Source organism: Falco cherrug, chromosome 2 (assembly GCF_023634085.1).
Source record: "Falco cherrug isolate bFalChe1 chromosome 2, bFalChe1.pri, whole genome shotgun sequence".
NCBI lineage: Eukaryota > Metazoa > Chordata > Aves > Falconiformes > Falconidae > Falco > Falco cherrug.
Genome location: NC_073698.1, coordinates 80,920,472 through 80,938,937, shown reverse-complemented (window position 1 = coordinate 80,938,937; position 18,466 = coordinate 80,920,472). Strand labels below are relative to the sequence as shown.

The following is an 18,466-nucleotide window of genomic DNA, read 5'->3' as shown; positions in this document are numbered from 1 at the left end:
TGTTAAGCCCACATTCTGTGCTGAAAATACCTAGTTGTCTATGCTTTATAAATATATAGAAACCTTCTTCCAGAACCTGGTCTTCCCCTAGAAAACACAACACCACAATCTAGTAAGAGTTGTCCTACATGACAGTGGCAGACTCTCCCTTTTGTGCAAGTTCTAGTATACTTTCAACTAACTTGGAAGAATTTATAAAAATAATTAGTATCAAGGTCATTAAACGAACAGCATGCGAGATGGATCTGGCTTCCTGCCCTGCCTGTCCGCCTGTTTGTTCCCCAGCAGGCTACCCTCACCCCAGTTCTTGTGTGTGCTGGAATTGATTGGTAGGGTTGGTAACATCTCTGCCTGATGTCCAGGTCACCCGTGCAAAACTGTCTCCTCAAGGCCTTGGAAGAATCGTTTACCTGAAGTGGGAATGACAGACCTTCTGGGCTACTGGGAGAATAACTATGGCCCTCAGCATAGCGCACGCTGCCTCCTGCCTGGCTGGGAGCAGGGTGGGCAGAAGCAGCAGGGTAAAGAGAGGCAATAATAATGTGATGAAACCAAGCTACAGGAAACCTGGTGTCCCTGGCTCTGCTGCACGCTGAGAAAGCTTTCTGTTTTTTATTCCAGGTCAACCAGACACTACGTGCCATGCATTTGTTGGAGAAACTGTCATTTTGCCTTGCACCACCACCTCTCCCAGAGAGCTGACCCTTTCCAATTCAATGCTCTACTGGCAGATAGACTCTGTCGTGGTACATTTTTTTCACAATGGGAAAGATTCACTGGCGTCCCAGGACAAACGTTACCATGGCAGAACCAGTCTTTTTGGGGATCAGGTGAAGCATGGCAACTTTTCCTTAAAGCTCTCCAACGTCCAATTACTGGACGCAGCTGAATATTCTTGCATCTACAAACAAACTGGGGATCATCCCAGCAAAACACAGAAATCTAAAATTAAACTCATTGTATCAGGTAAGATTTTTTTTAGTTCAGAGGGAGGGCAACATTTCTTGTTGACAAGCCATATATGGCCATTGACTGGGATTACTTCAATTTTTAAAGCAAATCTTCACTCAGTTTCACTCTGTTCCTTGCTTTGGAACAAGTAAAGAGTAAGTGAGAAGGAAAAAAGATAGTGCATCTTTGTTAAGCTTCAGCACAGTATTTCCACAGAAGAAGTAGGACTCCTAAAGGCAAGCCACCTGCCTTTTCCCTCTCCTTTCACAGGAGACTTTGATGAAGAATGATGTCTCCCCAGCTTTTAACCATTTGATTATTTATCAGTTTGTACTGTCCTGGTTTCACCTTGTTGCAGAGGAACAAAATATTTCATTGTTTGCACTTGGGTCTGTGAAGCAGTATCAGTTTCATCTCTGGCAATTAGATCCAAAGTCCAGACCATATAACCTTTCAGATGAAAGACAGGCAGTTGCTAATTACCTTTTCCCTTGGAGCTGGAAGATCTGGATCTGGTGGCAAAGCTGGACACATGCAACAAGAATTATTTTTCTTCCTTAGGAAAATGAGTGAGACCGTAACACATGCTTGAATAATGCCAACAGCAGAGCTCACATGTTTGAACTACCTACAAGCATGGCCAGCAGAATGATGGGGCATTGGGTCTGACCAGTTGCCAACTGAAAAAGCAGATTTAAAAAAGGGAATACATGTGATTACAAATCAGTTTTTTAAGGTGTCTTGCTTGAATAAATCAGCTGGAAATTTGCATTATGGTCAACCACACACATTTAATTCTGCTTAAAATAGGAAAATTTTGTTTTCAAGGAATATAAACCCTTTAATATATTTGGGTTTATGCATATAATTCTCAAGAGAGAAATGCTTTTAAAGTAAAATACTTTTGGTCAGAAAATTTCAAAGTGAAATGTTTTGCAGTTTTCAAAACCAAAGTGTTTTGAAAATGCAGGATTATTGTTTTCATCATCCAATTTTTGGGAGCAGTGCAGCGTCTTTGATTTAATTCTGTGATTTGTTTAATAAATGTGTTCTTTCTCAGAAAAAAACCCCCACTAATCCTTAGATCAATTATCAGTACACTTTTTCTGTTCTAGGCTCAAACAAATAACTTTGTGGTTTTTTCCAGCTCCATCTAGCATTGAGGAGGTACCTTCCCCTTCTGGTAAGGCAATACTCCTTAACCTGCTAAGTGTCTAAGTGATTATCCAGTGCTTTAATTTGAATTTGCAAGACTGGTAAAATGCGCTGAATAGAGAAAGCCAACAGAGTTATGGTGCTTGTTCTGTCTTACTAAGTCTAGCTAAACATAGCTGTCCCAGACAGGGAGAAATATATCCACCAATAAGACAGACCTAGACTGCAGAAAGAATACTGAAGTGCCAGCAGTCTCCAGTCCATAAAGCAAGTCACCATTATGGGCAACATAAAAACCAGTGAAAACAAAGTGACATGGAAGCCATTCAGTTCTGGGAGTTACGGCCTCTGTAAATTACCTCAGTATGAATGAACTACCAGATCAAGAGATTTAGGGGGTCCTTTTGGGTAAATAAGGTAATAAATATCCTAAAAATACATGATTAATGACTCCCCCTGAGCTCTTCTGGGAAACTTACAGTAGGTGTCATCCAAAGGTAGTTCTGAAATACAGTGCAGATGCTAATGTCTAGGTTTAACCATTACAGAGAAGTAACTGCATTAGGGTCATTTATAAACACTTCTGGAGTGAATGCAATACAGAAGGGCTCTCTAGCTCCAACATGCCATCATCAGTAGATCTTCCCATAAAAATCCTGCTTGTAAGCCAAATTATTCTTATTAGCTCTATAAAACCTCAAATCGGTATCAAACCTGTAACATTTTGTCATATAAAAATCAATAGCTACAATTTGTATTTTACTCAGTGTAGCTGAAAGATATAATCCATTACATAATCATTATACTACCGTTAACTTAGTAAATATAGCCACAGTGCATTGTTACAGCCAGATTAAGAAGCAATAAACTCAAGTAGAAATTAAGGAAGATAAATGTTCCGGCGTTTTATCTCATGACCACACAGAAAAGATGAGTTCTGTACATCATGAGCAATAAACAACTTGAAAAATTAAAGGAAATATCCTTTTTAGACCTAAGATAGCTCCTCTAGCTGGCTTAAAGGTGTTTAAAAACCATGCAGTTAAATTCAAGATGATATCACACGCCTTCAGTGACACAGCACCACATTCTAACATTATAAAAGTAAACAGAACACAACAGTGACTGGGACATAGGGGAAGTGTTTCAGCTTTGCTATAGGAGAACAAACCGAATCACACACTTCAGACACCTGAAGGTTCTTGTGCTGCTGGATTTCGAGGGGCTGGGGGATAAAGAACAAAAGCCTAACTTTTGAAACATAATTGTTTGCAAAAAGGAAAAAATATTTTCTGTTGTCAACTTCTCTTAAAGAAAATCATCACCACAGCACCCATTTTTTTTATTTTCAGCAATTTCTTAAGAAAGGGAGAAAGTTAATCTGTTGTGTATTAGTTGTTAGTTTGGAACAGACTTAGAAAAGTTAAATGACCTGCTGTGAACAAAGACACTGTATGCAGAAATAGTTCTCACACTTTGCAGTCATCATAACCGGATCAGCTGACATTTATTATTTTTATATAAAAACAGGAACAGTTTTGATCTGTTTCACTTCTGCTTCATTTCTGTTTATTTGCTCAATATGCTGGATTAATTATTTTTCCTAATTATTTTTAAAAGCCTTATTTTCCTGTCACTCTGGGGTTTTTGTGACACTCCTTCTGGGTCAATCAAAACTTGTTTTAATTTGTTTCTGGGAAAAAAATGAAAGTGCCTAGGCCTGGAAGAGGTCACAAGAGGCCAGGAGACTTACTATAATCCTACACTTATTTCAAAGCATTACTGAGGACTACCCAATGTTTATTTGCTCTTTACACATTAATACCACATACTCCTTCCAGGAAGAGGGGGAGGAAGCACCCCTACTAGCAATACCTTAACTGCAGCAACATACTGCAAGCTGATACCACAGCAATACAAACAGCCTAAGAATTGGTATAGAAAACAATCTGCAGCCTTATCTTCCCAGAGAAGGCCTTGAATGTAAACACTTACAGAAAAAATTCTCTACTGATTAAGTCAGGGGTTCAACATCTTTTTTTATTTATATGTACTACCGCTAGCACAGGTCGAAGTACCATCTGTGCCCTGTGTCCACATTGGAGCTTATGTACCAATAGTGGTACGTGGTGCTGCTACCACCGAAGTGTCTGTGGCCTAGACTTTTTAATAATTAGTACTATTATTTATGAATTCTTAATCACAATGCCTACCTCAGGCCCTGAGTAGGTAGAATTGCAGTGTATTTTATACTCTTTTAGTTGCTGTTGTTCTATCAGGATTGCAAACAAGTATTCTCAGTCATTCAGAAAGGGAAGCTGTATTCATTGTTGCTGTCTGCGCCTTTTCTATGAAGGAGAAAAAAATGATGTCACAGTACTTTAAGACTGTTTTTTTCCAGATGATACACATACAAAGAGAATTTTGAAAATGAACCAACATCCATATTATTTTTAAAACTATCTTCCATCAATGCTTTCATGTAAAATAAATAACACAAACTTCAGATACACTTCTTATCAAGCCACCAGTTACATGCCAACTTTCTCTTTTTTAATTTTTCAGGATACAGTCAGATTTCCTCCAGAAGTTCTGCTGATGCGCCATGTCTGGCTGTGCTTCCCCTCTCTTTCTACCTCCTGGTCACGCTAGGGGGTTGGCACTTTTAACTGGGGAAACCAACCTTCTCTTTGGGAAGTTCTCCTCGCCAGAGGACCTCACTGGGTGGAACAGCCCTGTAGGGTTAGCATGACAACTGTTCCAGAGCCACGTGGAAGAAACACTGACAGATGAAAACAGACCTAGCTCTAGGTGTTTATGTCTTGCATTTTGGTGTTCCACAAAACCAAAGGCAGCAAAACCCAGAGGTGGCAAGTCTGTTTTTTTCCATTTCTTTCTTGGAGCCGTTTTAGTGCTGCCAGCACAAATATTTCATTTTGGATTTTGTGGTTTTGCTTTAACAACAGGATGAAAGACTCACAAAACTTCAAGGTCATATTATAATTGACCCTAGTGAGATCTTTTGCCTAAGATCTCACCTGCTGTCCTTCAACAGGTGAAGGACAGGAGGTGAAGAAGGGGCAATTACCTTCTCTGTCAGATGAAAACTGGAAGTAGGAAGACGTGTGCATTTTGTGAAATGCAAGGATGGAAACCTTGTGAAACTTGAGCCTGCAGAACTTTAGCTTCTGTTTTTACTCTTAAGTGTCATCAGCTATCAGTAACAACTTCTTTTCCACTAGAAACGTAGTATTTTTTCAGCGGAAGTGTGAAGCTGACTGAGAAAGATGATGGAAATCCATAAAACATCAACATAGAGGAAGGAAGTGATGTATTATTACAAAATACACTTCTAAGTAAGACAGAGGCTTCAGAAGGCTCAATTCAGTGTTTTCTCTTTTTGTCATGAAACGCAACAAGGTAAATGTGATCATCACACAAAAGGTGGATTCTTAAGCTAGAACTGCATGATAGCTAATTGTTACTGTGACAATGTTACTTCTTTAAAAACAGCACCTTTGGAGGAAAAAGAATTAAAACCATGTCAGAATAATTGTAACTGATACCTATGCAAATTAAACGGGTTTAGTTCTGAAAATGTTTGATAGAGGTAGCACAGATGCCCTGTGTAAAACTAAGATTGAAAGGATCCTGTATACCAAACATACAGAAGTACGGAACTTTTGTTTCTGGCCAGAGCTGCTGCAGCCACCCTGTTAAAGAACTGAGAAGCCTCTGGAGAACTGTGTCCACATTGTATCATCCAGGCTGGTGAACAGCGGTGGCTGCAACCCACTGCTTCTGGCTGAGCCCTCAAGCAGGGGGAAGTGACTCATAAAGACACACATAAAGTCATTTTGATTGGGAACAGTTCCACCCTCTTTCCAAAGGAAAGACAGGATTGTTTTTGCAAGGATGGGAACAGAATAAAATAGAGCTTAAAATGGTATCCATTGAGGTAAAGGAGATAGTTACCTTTATTTTTCTTCATAAAGGGCCTTTTCCCCATGGTGGGGAAGAGACAAAATCCTGTGCACAGCCTGTGCTGCTGCTGCAGTGAAGTTCATTTGGTACTTAACGCTACTCTGGGTACAGAGCAGCTTAGCAGAACAGCTGGGATCCCACTTCACAGAAAGACTCGAATGTAAGAATTGTGCATACTGGGATTGTCTTGTGTCCTGCCCTCCAAATATTTGTCTCAAATTCCATGTATTTTTTTCAAAACAAAAGTTGATAAAAAATAAAAACCTAAAAAAAATCCAAAGCCCACCCTGATGAGAACAATCACTTTGTCTATAAGAGTTCTTTATTTGTATTCCAGTTGTTCCTACAGTTAGACAATCAAAGTCCAAAAGGTGGCATCTGCACAGGTTCCAGAAGTCTGAACTGCTTGCCCTCATCTCAAGGACTGTGTGATTTCTAAAATCTAATAGCCACTTAGGCAGCCCTCCACTTTTCAAAAGGTGTTGAGGCACATGAACAACATGAGCACCTCCAGCCACAAGTGCAAGCTGTGTGACTATACAGCTGGATTTCTTGGGCAAGCAAATGAATAATTAAATACTTCTATGCGGGTATGCAGGGCTAGAACAGAGGTTCACTGATGCAGAAGGGACAGCCCAGTCATAAGTTTAAAGAGCAGACACCGTGCTGGCTGATGCCCACAAGGAATGCCCAACTTCCTCAGCTGTCTGCCTCTTTCACCCTCAGAAGTGATTCTCCCTGCCTGTGCAGACTGGCACGAATCACAGTAAGCACATGAGCAGATGAAGGTACGAGGAATGAAGGATGGGGGAAGAAGACTAGATGACCTCTACGTGTTGCTTACAACCCTACTTTTTTATGACTCATATTTGCAGCAGCACTTAGGATGCTTAATTGTCTCTGTTCATTATATTTTCCCAGAGCCGCAGTTAATGCCATTCCCAGTAGTAACACATGACCGCCATTCCGATTTCCTGGGAGACTGCAAGTGAAGCTTTGAATGACTAGCAGACCTTGATTTCTCCTTTCTTGCCTGGGTGGCAACACAGCAAGTGACAGTCTTAAAGTTCACCCGGCATGCAGAACATGAGCAGCACATACTTGTCTGTTTTTCAGAGTTTCATCGTGAACAAGAGGGATAGCTTTGAAAACTAAGGAGCACAATAACAACTCGCACATTTAAGAAGGAGGAATCTCCACTTCTCGCACTCGTAGCACCTTGGTGGCCCATACCATAGGCTGATTATCTGCTACATTAAAGAAATTCTTAAGAGGTCCTTCTATGTTACTCTTGCAAAAGAACTGGCTTGTAAAAGCCATTTCATTTTTTCATGTTTGACAGTGACACTGCTAAGAGACAAAACCAAGTTAGTTTGCCCATCTTGTAGTTTACCTAAGTTTACAGCGAGGCCAGTTTAACTGGTTAATGCTTTCCACTGAGCTCCTTTCAGTTCTACATGATGGAGAAACAGCCCATATAGATCATCAGCAAGGAATGAATGCAATACGCTTGATGCAGAACTTTCACCATTATTTCAGCTAAGCCTGGCGGTAGTTATTCACGTAGCATGATATTCAGCAGTTCAACAAAGGGTACTGAAAAATACTGAAAATATGCATGGAAGGTGATTATTTTTAAATAGGCAGCACCAAATCATTTTCTATGGGTAATGCAATCCCCACTGCACCTTCTGTTTCAACTTCTGGGATTGTTTAAGTTTAGTTCCTTCTCTTCCCCTCTCTATATCTTTCTGCAGAGATTCTGACCACCACTGAAATCACCTTGGAAAAGATAACTAAACATCAATTCCTTAATTCTTCTGAGAGCTAAGGCTGACCCACACCACAAGCAAGCTTCCCCTCAGCCACTTCAAGCCATGGGAAGGAGGAAGAAAAACAGCTCAAATTAGAGACTCAAGCCCTGGAATGCAGGCAACTTTCAATTATTTGCAATAAGATGATTATCTAAGCTCCCACTGAAAAAAAAAGACAGAACACATACATACATACACATACAAGATACCACTAGCTTGCAAACGCACAGACCCTTCAAGAAGCAGTGTATGTCCTTCCAGCAGTATTTCTTGGCTTGATAAAAGTCCCTCCCTGCAAACCTTGCTTTTAGGTCACCTTGGCTATAATAGCATTGTTGTTTAAAAACCCAAAACAAAAAAAGCAAAACCCAAACCCCCACCCCCCCTCAACCCCCACTGTGTACTTTCATGATTTTATCCTACAGTTTCCCTAATTCTTTAGTGATAATTATATCACAGGAAGGCTTTAGAGCTTAATCTAAGTATATATGATATTATGCTTTCAGTGGGATAAATAGGAAGTCACTGTGTTGAAGGAATGAGTCTTAGCAAAACAGCAGGACAAATGCATTCATTGTGATGGAATTGAATTTCCTTTTTTTTTTTTTTTTTGTTAAACGAGTCGTAAACAGTATTTGTTTGATTCCTTCTATGAATCCAAAATATCAACATAACAACATCACACAGCAAACAGCAGCTGGACTATTTGGCCTGGGTAAGAGAAAACCTGCACAGAGCATCCTTCACCACGTGCCCCCTGCTGGCATCTCACTCATCGAAACACATCTCCAGCATAGCCACAAACCAAAGGGTAAAAACTCTCACCTCTACTTTTAGAAGAAAAAAGCACCGCTGCCAGTTTTCTGAACACTTCGACAATCCACAGAGAAGCATTTCATAAAACAGTTTATTGTGTGTAAGCACCAATGAGGGCAAAATGGGGCAGACAGAAACACAACTGAGAGTAACAACGCCTCCCCACACCCCACAAGTGAACCCCAACAAATCGCTAGAAAACCAACACTGGGGGGGGGGGGGGGGGGAGAACATTTATTACCCCTCCCTTTCAGTAGGAAAAAGTTCATAAATGCTTTCTGAAGATGAAAAATGGCAGGATCCATAAGTCAGATATTGCATGCCTCCTTGTGGAGGCTTGAAGAACACACATTCTTTCACTTCTGATAGTGTTTTAAAAACATCTTAATCATAAACTTCTAATCACTTGGCTGAAACTAGCAAACCCCTCAGCAGCTCCAAACAACCCTATGGAAGGAAATGAAAAACCCAGCTTGGCAGACAAATATCTCTATCAAATCTCTGAACGCACATGAAATTTCCCTCCAAATTTACAATGGCTGAAAGCCAAGATTACAATCGTACATCTTCCACCAAAGTTAAACAATCTTTTATTAATAAAAAAAAAAAAAACACACTTGAAAAATGTGTGCATCAAAGGTTATACTCAGCAGTGAAATTAGAATTAAAAAAATTAAAGGCAATTCTGGTGTGTGATTCTTTCTCCCTTAAAAAACATTGTCTGAATGACAGAAAAAAGGGTGAAAAGATGCTTTAAAATGTGGTAATTTCTGAAAATAAAATTTTGTCTTTGATTTCCCCAGTGCACAGCTGCTTGTCCCATCCTCACTAAATGCTCAAGCTCCCGCCACTGACAACACTGTATGGGTAGCTCACTTTTTGTAACTACCTTGAAAAACATTGCAGGCGCTGAGGAGGAGCTGGTTCCTTAGTTACTCTTGTTACAACTCCCAGCCCCAGACCCCAAAGAGTCACCAACACCGAGATGATCATTTCAGAGTATTGCTGTTATTTAGCAGGTGTGATGTCATGTCAAATTAGGTGAGCTTTTAAATTTGCATACTTGATTGCAAGCCTGTGCTACTGTGATAATCCAACCTGGAAGTCACCAAGTCAGAGATGGACATGACTATCACTGCCATCTGCTTAGAAAGTTACACAGCGGATTATTAGCAGTCTTCATTAGTTGGGTATCTGGATTCAAGGAAGAATGTCAGAGGACTGTAAAAAGAGGACCATCTGGCAACCAGCTTGCTGGTCACTGCATGATAATAGCAATTTCTTCAAAAAAAAAAATCACCTTTTTCCTCAGGACACACAAGACTCACAATCTAAGAAAGCTTTATGTTACCACAGCAGCACTTACTAGGAACTGCAGATATGAGAAACCCTAAACACATGCACAAAACCTTGCTGTGGTGAGAGGAACTAATGGAAAGATTTAACTCACAATTCCTGATGGGAAGAGTTGAGCTCAATTTAGATCACTGTTACAGCAGAAGAAGATACCATTAACACAGGTAGCAGCTGTTCTCCCTGTACCTAGGGGATTTCAGTATCATCCCTGTTTGTGATACTTTATGTTTCTTACAAAATTTCTTTTAAAACTCCTGCAGAGGCAGGAAAGATACACATTTTTAAATATCATTACATTTTACATGAAAAGGACCTCCCATACTCTGCCTAGCCTCTGTGTATAAAACTGGTTATTAAAAACATCCACTTACATACAAGCAAAGCTTACGGATTATTTGCACTGAATTACACAGTGGCAGTGTTCTAAATTGTTTCTTACCAACTTGACACTGAAAACTTCATGAATAATTCAACACATGAGCAAAAATGTTTCAGAATACGTCCAAACTCCACTTTAGGACCCATGCTTGCTACCAGATGTGGTTTCTGTGTATGATTTCTTTGTAACCACAATGGAGTTGGTGATCTGCACAAGATATCTCTATGGAATCCCACAAGAAAACAGTGCCATCTTTGAAGTACAAATTCAGATCTTCTAAAATCCAAATGTGACTTTTTTTCAGTGACAAAAAATTAATCACATACCAAGAGGCTCCAGAAGCAAAAACACTTATTCCGTGAACACTGAGCAAGCTGAGCATGCCCACCCCTCCGACTCGAGCTTCATTCCTCCCCTTTGTTCTGCCCAATGAAAAAAAGCTATTCCACATCCCTAACAAGTCTTCAGCCACAGATGATACCTACCATACTCCAACCCAATCTAAGGCTTGTATATTTCATTTATAAAGCACGCAATTCTCCCTTAAAAATATGGGTTCTCTTCAGCATGTCTGTCATGTAAAAGAAACCTTAATACAAGATAAGGGGTGTCTTTTTGCTTGCTTGTTTTAGTTTGCGAAATGTTTTTGCTTCCTGCTGAATAGAAAGGTGACAACTAACTTGGAAGGCGGGAGGGGGGGGGAAAGAGACTCTGCTGGATTCTATATGCAAAAAATACCCAAAGCTCTGAAGACAACTGAAAAGCAGATAAACTGCTAGAATGTATCAACCAGTCTAAGTTATCAAAGGCAGCTATCAAAAAAAAGTGAAGGGACAAGGATGAGATAAAGGCAGAAATTATTTATTTATACACCATTATTCCAGACATTCAATAATACTTCTTTGGAGAAAGCTTTATTACCCTAAAGCAAGGAAAGTGAGGGTAATTTTAGATTGGTTTTTCCAACCACTACTAGTCATACAACTACTTTAACATGGATATTATCCTTACAAATTGTGCGTCACATCAGCAGATATTTTCTTCTTCAAGACCTTTTTAGTAATAATGGGCCAATGGATAAATTTTTCAAAGTGCTAGTGCTGTGGCAGTAAAGATGTATCCTGCTGCTGACTGATACTCAGAATGGCTCCTTTGTGAAAGCAGGATTCTTTGAAATAGAAAACCAAAACAATATTTTAATTAACACCAAGCTAAATTAAGAGGTGGAAGATGTCTATTCTGTTGACAGGTCACAGGGTTTCATATCACAGATACAGACCTAAGCACATAAACCTTGAACCACACACTAAGTCCTTTCTACTCCCATTCTTCATCCAGTAGATATACTGGCACGGCATCTGCTGTATCTCTGTAACATATTTGCCCTCAGCTTCTGAAAGGACCTTTAGCCTCTTTTTGCCCTCCTCAAAATGACTTGACATTAGTGCATCAAGAGGACTGCTTCAGAATACATCAACACAACTCTCTCCAGCTGAAAAAGCTCAAGAAATCGCTCTGTGTCTCAGGCCAGACTGCTTGTACTCCATCAGCCCTTCTGCAGACCCCTCTCTCAGAAAGGGCATGGAAAATCCTACAGCTGGGAATCAATCAGCTTCATATCAGCATTCACTGGAGTGTGAACAGGACAAGCAAGTGAAAATGTTTCCATTGATCCATATTATATTTGATACTACACTCTAAATTTAAACATTTGCATTTTTTTTTATTTTCCTGTTAATTTTAGCACATTCTTTACCATGGCCCCAATCCCATCGAAGATATTATGTAATTCTGTTTCACACATAAATGCTGGGGTAGTCACCACCTTGTTTTTTGTATCCACGTGGGCTTCGTAAAAGGGAGTTAAGGAAAATACAGCCTATGTCTCACTTGCAGATGCTGTCTGCAAAATAAACCACCATTGACAAAACCTCACAATTCCACTATTCTATAAAAAAGCACCTCCAAATACATTACATCCTCCAGCTGTAAAGGCAGCTGCAACCTGTCATCCAAGATACTAGAAGCTATTTTTGCCAGAACTACAAACACTGCAAGAGCAGTCTGTGGGAATGCTCAGAAACACAAGAAAACCTATAAAGCTCATTACGAATGTACTGACTGTAATATAATGTCTCCGAGTACAGTCTGATTACAGCACTAGCCTTCAGGAAAAGGAAAAAAAAAAATCTCAAAGAGAACTGACCAATTGTAATCCATGCAAATTTTATGTGCAAACTGACTCAGTATTTACTGCATTACCAGGTGTCCAATGGAGTTCTATGGCAATAACTGAGAATGATTTCATCTACACAACTGCGTACAGAAGATTCTAATCTTGCACTGTACTACATGCTATCTGCTATACACTGTGTATTCCCACTGAAATGTAAGTGGAAAAGCATAGATCCTGCGTATACCCATTACTGTAACAACACATTACTGAACTGTCTCAACGCGGAAATTAACAAGAAAGGATATAGTTACTTCTTTCACACAATGCTTTCCTCCCAGTTCTTTAATGGCTCCTGCAGTCCCAGCATAAGGCCACTTGCCACCTTCCTCTTCTTCGTGGCCCACAGTCACTTCAGCACCAGAGAGAACCTTTGCTGCCAACACTGGTGAAATGCAGCAAAGACTGCAACAAAAGGAATTACAAGAGCATTTCTACAATGGCACTCTTTCAAAACTTGGTCATAATTACAAAGATTCAAATGGACATGGTCCTACAAATCTGAAAGACATCACAAGGCAACTTCCACTCAGCATTTTCTTAGCTTCTTCTCTTACAAACATCTACATGCACATGCATCTTGAAAAAGCTACAACTGATACAGAATGGAAGATGCTTTTTCTAGTTCCAACAATAACAGCTGCACACATCAACAAAACATACATTGTCTCCATGCTCAGACAATCAAATGCCCCTCCAACTAACATACATACCCAATAGGTTTGCCCGCTTTGTGGAAGTCTTTCAAGACACGTTCAACTTCTCTGTTCACCTTGCAGTCTTTCCCATCAACAGCAAAGGTAGATCTGCCACAACAAGAAACTTTATACATACCTCAGTATAAACCTACAAACAGAGGTATCTGCCCGCCTGCCCCGAGACTGGCTCTCAAGGATCATCACAAACTTCATAGCTTCTGAAAGGCCGTTGGAAAAGCCTGTCATTGACCATCAATGCTTTAGCCAAAATGACTCACTTCTAAGGCTTTGATGTATCAGAAAGTTCCTTACCTGATATAAACACCTAAAAGCAAGATTACCTAATCAGCTTTCTAGGATTACTGACTAAGAAGTGGAACAATGTTTTCAAAGAAGAAAAATACATAAGAAGAAAAGGGAAATAACATTCAGGTTTCTCAAAGCCAACAAAGTGGCAGGTCAACAAAAAGATAAAAATTATTCCACATGGCTAACACTTTTTTAAAACTTTTTTTTTTTTACTTCTTTTTTTTAAGCTAGCTCTTGTTTCATTGTTTCTTATGTAAGAGGGGGCTTTTTGGTATGCAAAGAAACAGTATAACACTGGGTACACTTAAAACCATGAAGTTTTACCTTTGCTTCCCCCAGGCCCACAAAGAATCACCACAAAGGTAGGGGATAAAGGACTTCTTATGAATTATCTAAAATCCAGACACCAATATGAATTATCACTGGAAACCATCATGAACAGCACAGCTGAACTCTTAACACTTTGAAAGGAGTTTTCCTTATTAAGCAGTGGTTATATCTGTAGTAAATAAGGCCATTTATTGTTTCCTGATTTTATTGTTTCCTGATTTTATTGTGTGAATCATAGCGGATTACCAGTAGTTGACCATGAATATTTAGTTGAGTCTAATGCTTAGTGAGCACTCACAAGTTTTTAGCAGCTCCAAATCCACCAGGGAATATCACAGCATCATGGTCTGCTGTAGTAAGCTTAGCCAGGCTTGCGATTTTACCACGAGCAATCCTTGCAGATTCCACTAAAACGTTCCTTGAAGAACCAGAAATAAAACAATGAGATTATTTAAGCATTTGCGCACAGAAGAGCACAAAGAAAGTTTTGGCAGAGGAAGGGCAGGGGGAGTAAGGGAGGAAGCAAGAACAGTGGTACTCAGTAACTGAAGCCATTGATGCTTCTGAAATACTACTACTGGGAAACACAGGCATTAAGAAACTGTATATAATCAAGTCCAGGAAACTCATTTAATGTTTTCTTTCCAATCAAAATACTAGCTAGCATAGAGCTACTAAAACCAGTCAGCAAAGCACTGCAAGTGCATTTACAGGCTGCTGTGTCTGAAGAATGGCTAAGAGACTGGGGCTCAGTAGTCATGGAAAACACATTAAATGCAGACTTTACCTTGACTCAGCTTCAGCTGGTTGCCCTTTACTGTGGTCAATGACATGCATCTGAGGAACATCTGGAGCATACATTTGAACCTCAGCTCCCCCACGACTAAGGTGTACCAGTATGCTACAAAAATGGAGATAAAACACACTGAAAACCTTGTAAGAGAGTGTTTATCTGGCCCCTAAGTCTTGCTACAGATGTTCCACCACCTGATTTTGAAAGAAGAGGAAAAACACACATCCTACCAAAGCATACTGAGCACGTCAGGAGCAAAATCCTTGGATGTAACACCAAAGTGCAAAGCAGAACAGAAAATCAGCTTGAAGGCAGGGTGAGGCAAACTACAGATAGGTTTCTTTGTTCACTACTCTTATGCAGGCAATCAGGAACAATAAAAACTTCCTTTCTCATTGCAGGTCCCCAGGTGTTATGCAAGAGTCCCACGATTCAGATTACCTATGTGTACTTTTAATCTACGTCTAGGTGAAACATCTCTTAGCGATTAACACTAAGAGTTGATAACTCAACTTGAGTATTAACAGTTCTAGTGTTACATTTAGACCCAGGAACAGAAACGCGAAGTGATTATGAAATTAAGTCCTTACTTAACTCTCTTGAGATGGATTCTGGAACTCTGCATTTCTGTTTCTGAAGGAAAGACAGTATCTCTCAAACTCATTGCTCTCGCATCGCATGCATCTTTGGACAATCACACAGTACTGCAAGAAGACAGCCTGCGCTCCCAATTATGCTGTGAGAAAACTGTGAAGCTTCATCATACATCTTTCAGGGCAATTTTGATGGCCAGAGAGTGCAAAACTGAATTCAACAGACTGCTGTAATATAATGCAGACTTTTTTGGAGCCTACAGTTTCATAAAGCAACTTACGCTGAGGCCTCATGGATTTCTGTGCCATCGTAGACACCACAACCAGATAGCACCTGCAGTAAGAAAACCAAGAGAGTATTTCAGGTGATACAAAACTTCCTAGAGGATCTTTCACAAGCCTTGTAGGATTTAAAAAAAAGAAAAAAAACACCAACAAAAAACCAACAACAAACCTCCGTTCACCCCCCAGAAAAAACAACTTGGCAACAAGCTCTCTACTAAGCCAGTCCACATCAAGCTATTAGCACTGGTGTCACCATTTGACATAATGCAGAACTGACATTTCCTATTTATAGCCAACCACCACAGACAGGTCTCAGAAATAACTGTTGGCTTGTGCATTTATTCCTTACAGTTAATAAACTGACATGATATCCTTAGGTATGTTTTTATCGTGCACACAATGGGGTATTCTGAGTGTCATGTCATTCGTGAAATGTCCGTATCTATGTGAAATGCCTTCTCAGCCAGATGCCTATCAAACAGAAGTGGGATAGAAGTGCAGTTTGAGATGGCACTTCAGATAAACTATTTTACCTGCTGCTGTATTTTGTCTGAGGATCAGTGTCTGAGATTAATAGCTAAATCACTTTGAATCCAACTACACTATATTAGCCATACTTTTCCTTATTACCACAGTAATAATATTTTCAGTTTGTTTATACACACTGGAGAGTAAAAAGCACAAAGCAATCAGTTATTCTTGTGTGGGCTGAGAGTCTTTCATAAAGTAGAAGCAAGGAGATAAAACATTTTTTTAAAACTTTGTAAGAGCAAAACAAAACCAGAAAATCCCAAAAGGATTATCTAGTTTCTGAAAGTATATATATATATATATATATATATGAATCTTTGTGGGTTTTTTGTTTGTTTGATTGGTTGTTTTGAAAGAAAATAATCCAGTTCAAGCGAGTCCATTTATTAACTTTACTCTTTTCCCTCCTGTTTTTTTCTGCTTTTAGAAGCTTAAAAGCTTTCAATCACCGACACATAAAGAGAAACTCACAACTAAAATTGTCTTAGTTAATAACATTGGACTACAAGGGGCTGTCAGATCACAACACCCAGTCCTTTGCTCTCACAGGCATCCTACATCCTACCATCAGTTCACCAAATGAGTAAGATCCATGCAGTTCTTCTGCCTGTGTCAATCCCCGTAACAATGTCACTGCTCTGATATTTAAGAGCTGCCTTCTACCTTCCAACTTGTTATCTTTCATTTAATTTAGACTGAATAAACATACAAGCAACTGTGCTAAAGTTATTTTTGTAAGCAATGCTTCTTAAATGTTTTTGAAACTCACTGAAACCAAAGGACTAAAATGCTATTCTTCCTTCAGTACCTGCTTGGTGAAAAATCTGTCTTCTACCCTAGTCAGAAATTTGTCACTAATGTAAACAGCAGCATTTGTTTTCCACCCCCTATTTAAAAAGCTGTGATTTGCTAAAATTGACAGCATTCCCAGTAAATTACCTTTTAGACATTTGGACGGGCACCTGGCCCACTGCTGAGCCAGCTCTGCCCCAAACAGATCTCTTCACAAAGACAATGCCTTCTTAATTCTTTATATTTTATGCTGTCAAGACCACACAAAGCTGGAGCTCCAAAGCCTGCCCACGGAGCTCCAAAGCAGGGTGTGCACTGGGGATGCCACCTACAGCCTCAATTTTCCTGTGACAATCTGTCGCTCCTCCAGCTCCCCGCTTTCTTTTGCATTTTCAACGTGCTCTACCTCACTCCTGCAGATGAGCATAGCCCCGTTTAAAGATTTTGCTGCATACTGCCAGCACCTCCCTCCGTTACGCTAGAAATTATTTCAAGTTCAGCTCTTTGTAACTCAACTCCAGGCTAGTAACAACTACACAGGAGCCAACTTCGACGCGTTTCCTACCCCTGCCCTGGCTTCCGCCAAGCCGCTCCATTCTGAACAGCTCCGTGTTCCCACTAACAGCTTCTCCCAGGGCTCTCCGGCCGCCGCCAACGCCAGGCGAGCCCCCCGGGGCCCACCACCCCCCGCCTCCCCCAGTCCCGCCGCCAAGGACGCGACGCGGGGGCTGAGGGCGGACGGACCCCGCCAGGCGGCACACAAGCACGCCCCGCTCCCCTCAGGCTGCTGCGCTGCCCCGGCCCCCTCCGCCCGCGGCCGCCGGGGCCTCCCCCACGGCGCGGCGCGGCCTTTACTCACCACAGCGACCCGGGCGCGGCAGCGCGGAGCGGAGCCGTGGAAGAAGGCGAGGCCGCCAGGCGCAGGGCGCCGCAGCACGGTACGCAGGGCCGGCCCGCAGGAGGCCAGCATGGCCGCGGGGAGCCGGGCAGGCCGCTGGGGGGGGCGGGCCGCGCCGCGCCGGGAGGCCGCTGCGGCCTTGGCGGCGCCGGCGCCCCCTGGAGGCGGGGAGGCCCCTTCCCTAACCGCACTTGGTAGTAGTAGCAGTAGCAGTTAAAAAAACCCAAACAAACAAACAAACAAAAAAAAAGTAAAACGCCCACGTCGATAAACCCTGGGTGCTCGCTCTGAAGGCAGGCCCAGCAGCACCAGGGGCCTTTCAGCACGGGAGGCGCACACCGGTGCAAGGGCAGCAGAAGGGTCCTGAGGTCCCTGTAACAACAGCTTCAACCAACCCACACACGGGGCAGTGCCACTTCTTTCCTTCTAGGACCTCATGACAGAGCGTATTGCTTTCAACTGAGAAGGAAAAAAGAAACAATAAACAGTGCCAAGTTTCATCACTGGTAAATTTCTTCCCCCGTTTGTTGTTTTTTTTTTTTCTCCTCC

At 41.1% G+C, this 18,466-nt stretch overlaps 2 protein-coding genes across 5 annotated transcripts in view; one reads left to right on the top strand and one right to left on the bottom strand.

Annotated features, from left to right (window-relative positions):
- Window positions 1-6,393, top strand: part of LOC114015686 (myelin-oligodendrocyte glycoprotein-like) — a 33,971-nt gene extending 27,578 nt beyond the window's left edge. For all 4 annotated transcript variants that reach the window (XM_055701210.1, XM_027804463.2, XM_027804462.2 and 1 more), the window contains 3 exons: window positions 622-966; window positions 2,099-2,134; window positions 4,672-6,393. In XM_055701210.1, the coding sequence (XP_055557185.1) occupies window positions 622-966; window positions 2,099-2,134; window positions 4,672-4,775 (485 nt within the window). In that variant the 3' untranslated portion in view covers window positions 4,776-6,393. The remainder of the gene's footprint in view (window positions 1-621; window positions 967-2,098; window positions 2,135-4,671) is intronic.
- A 4,907-nt stretch (window positions 6,394-11,300) lies between these two features.
- Window positions 11,301-18,034, bottom strand: GATD3 (glutamine amidotransferase class 1 domain containing 3). Its single transcript, XM_055701211.1, has 7 exons — window positions 17,879-18,034; window positions 15,693-15,745; window positions 14,813-14,926; window positions 14,324-14,443; window positions 13,402-13,494; window positions 12,937-13,093; window positions 11,301-12,307 (listed from the first exon to the last, which is right to left on the bottom strand). Exons 1-7 carry the CDS (start codon window positions 17,987-17,989, stop codon window positions 12,179-12,181), a joined length of 777 nt encoding a protein of 258 aa, XP_055557186.1. The 5' UTR covers window positions 17,990-18,034; the 3' UTR covers window positions 11,301-12,178.
- Window positions 18,035-18,466: the final 432 nt, after the last annotated feature.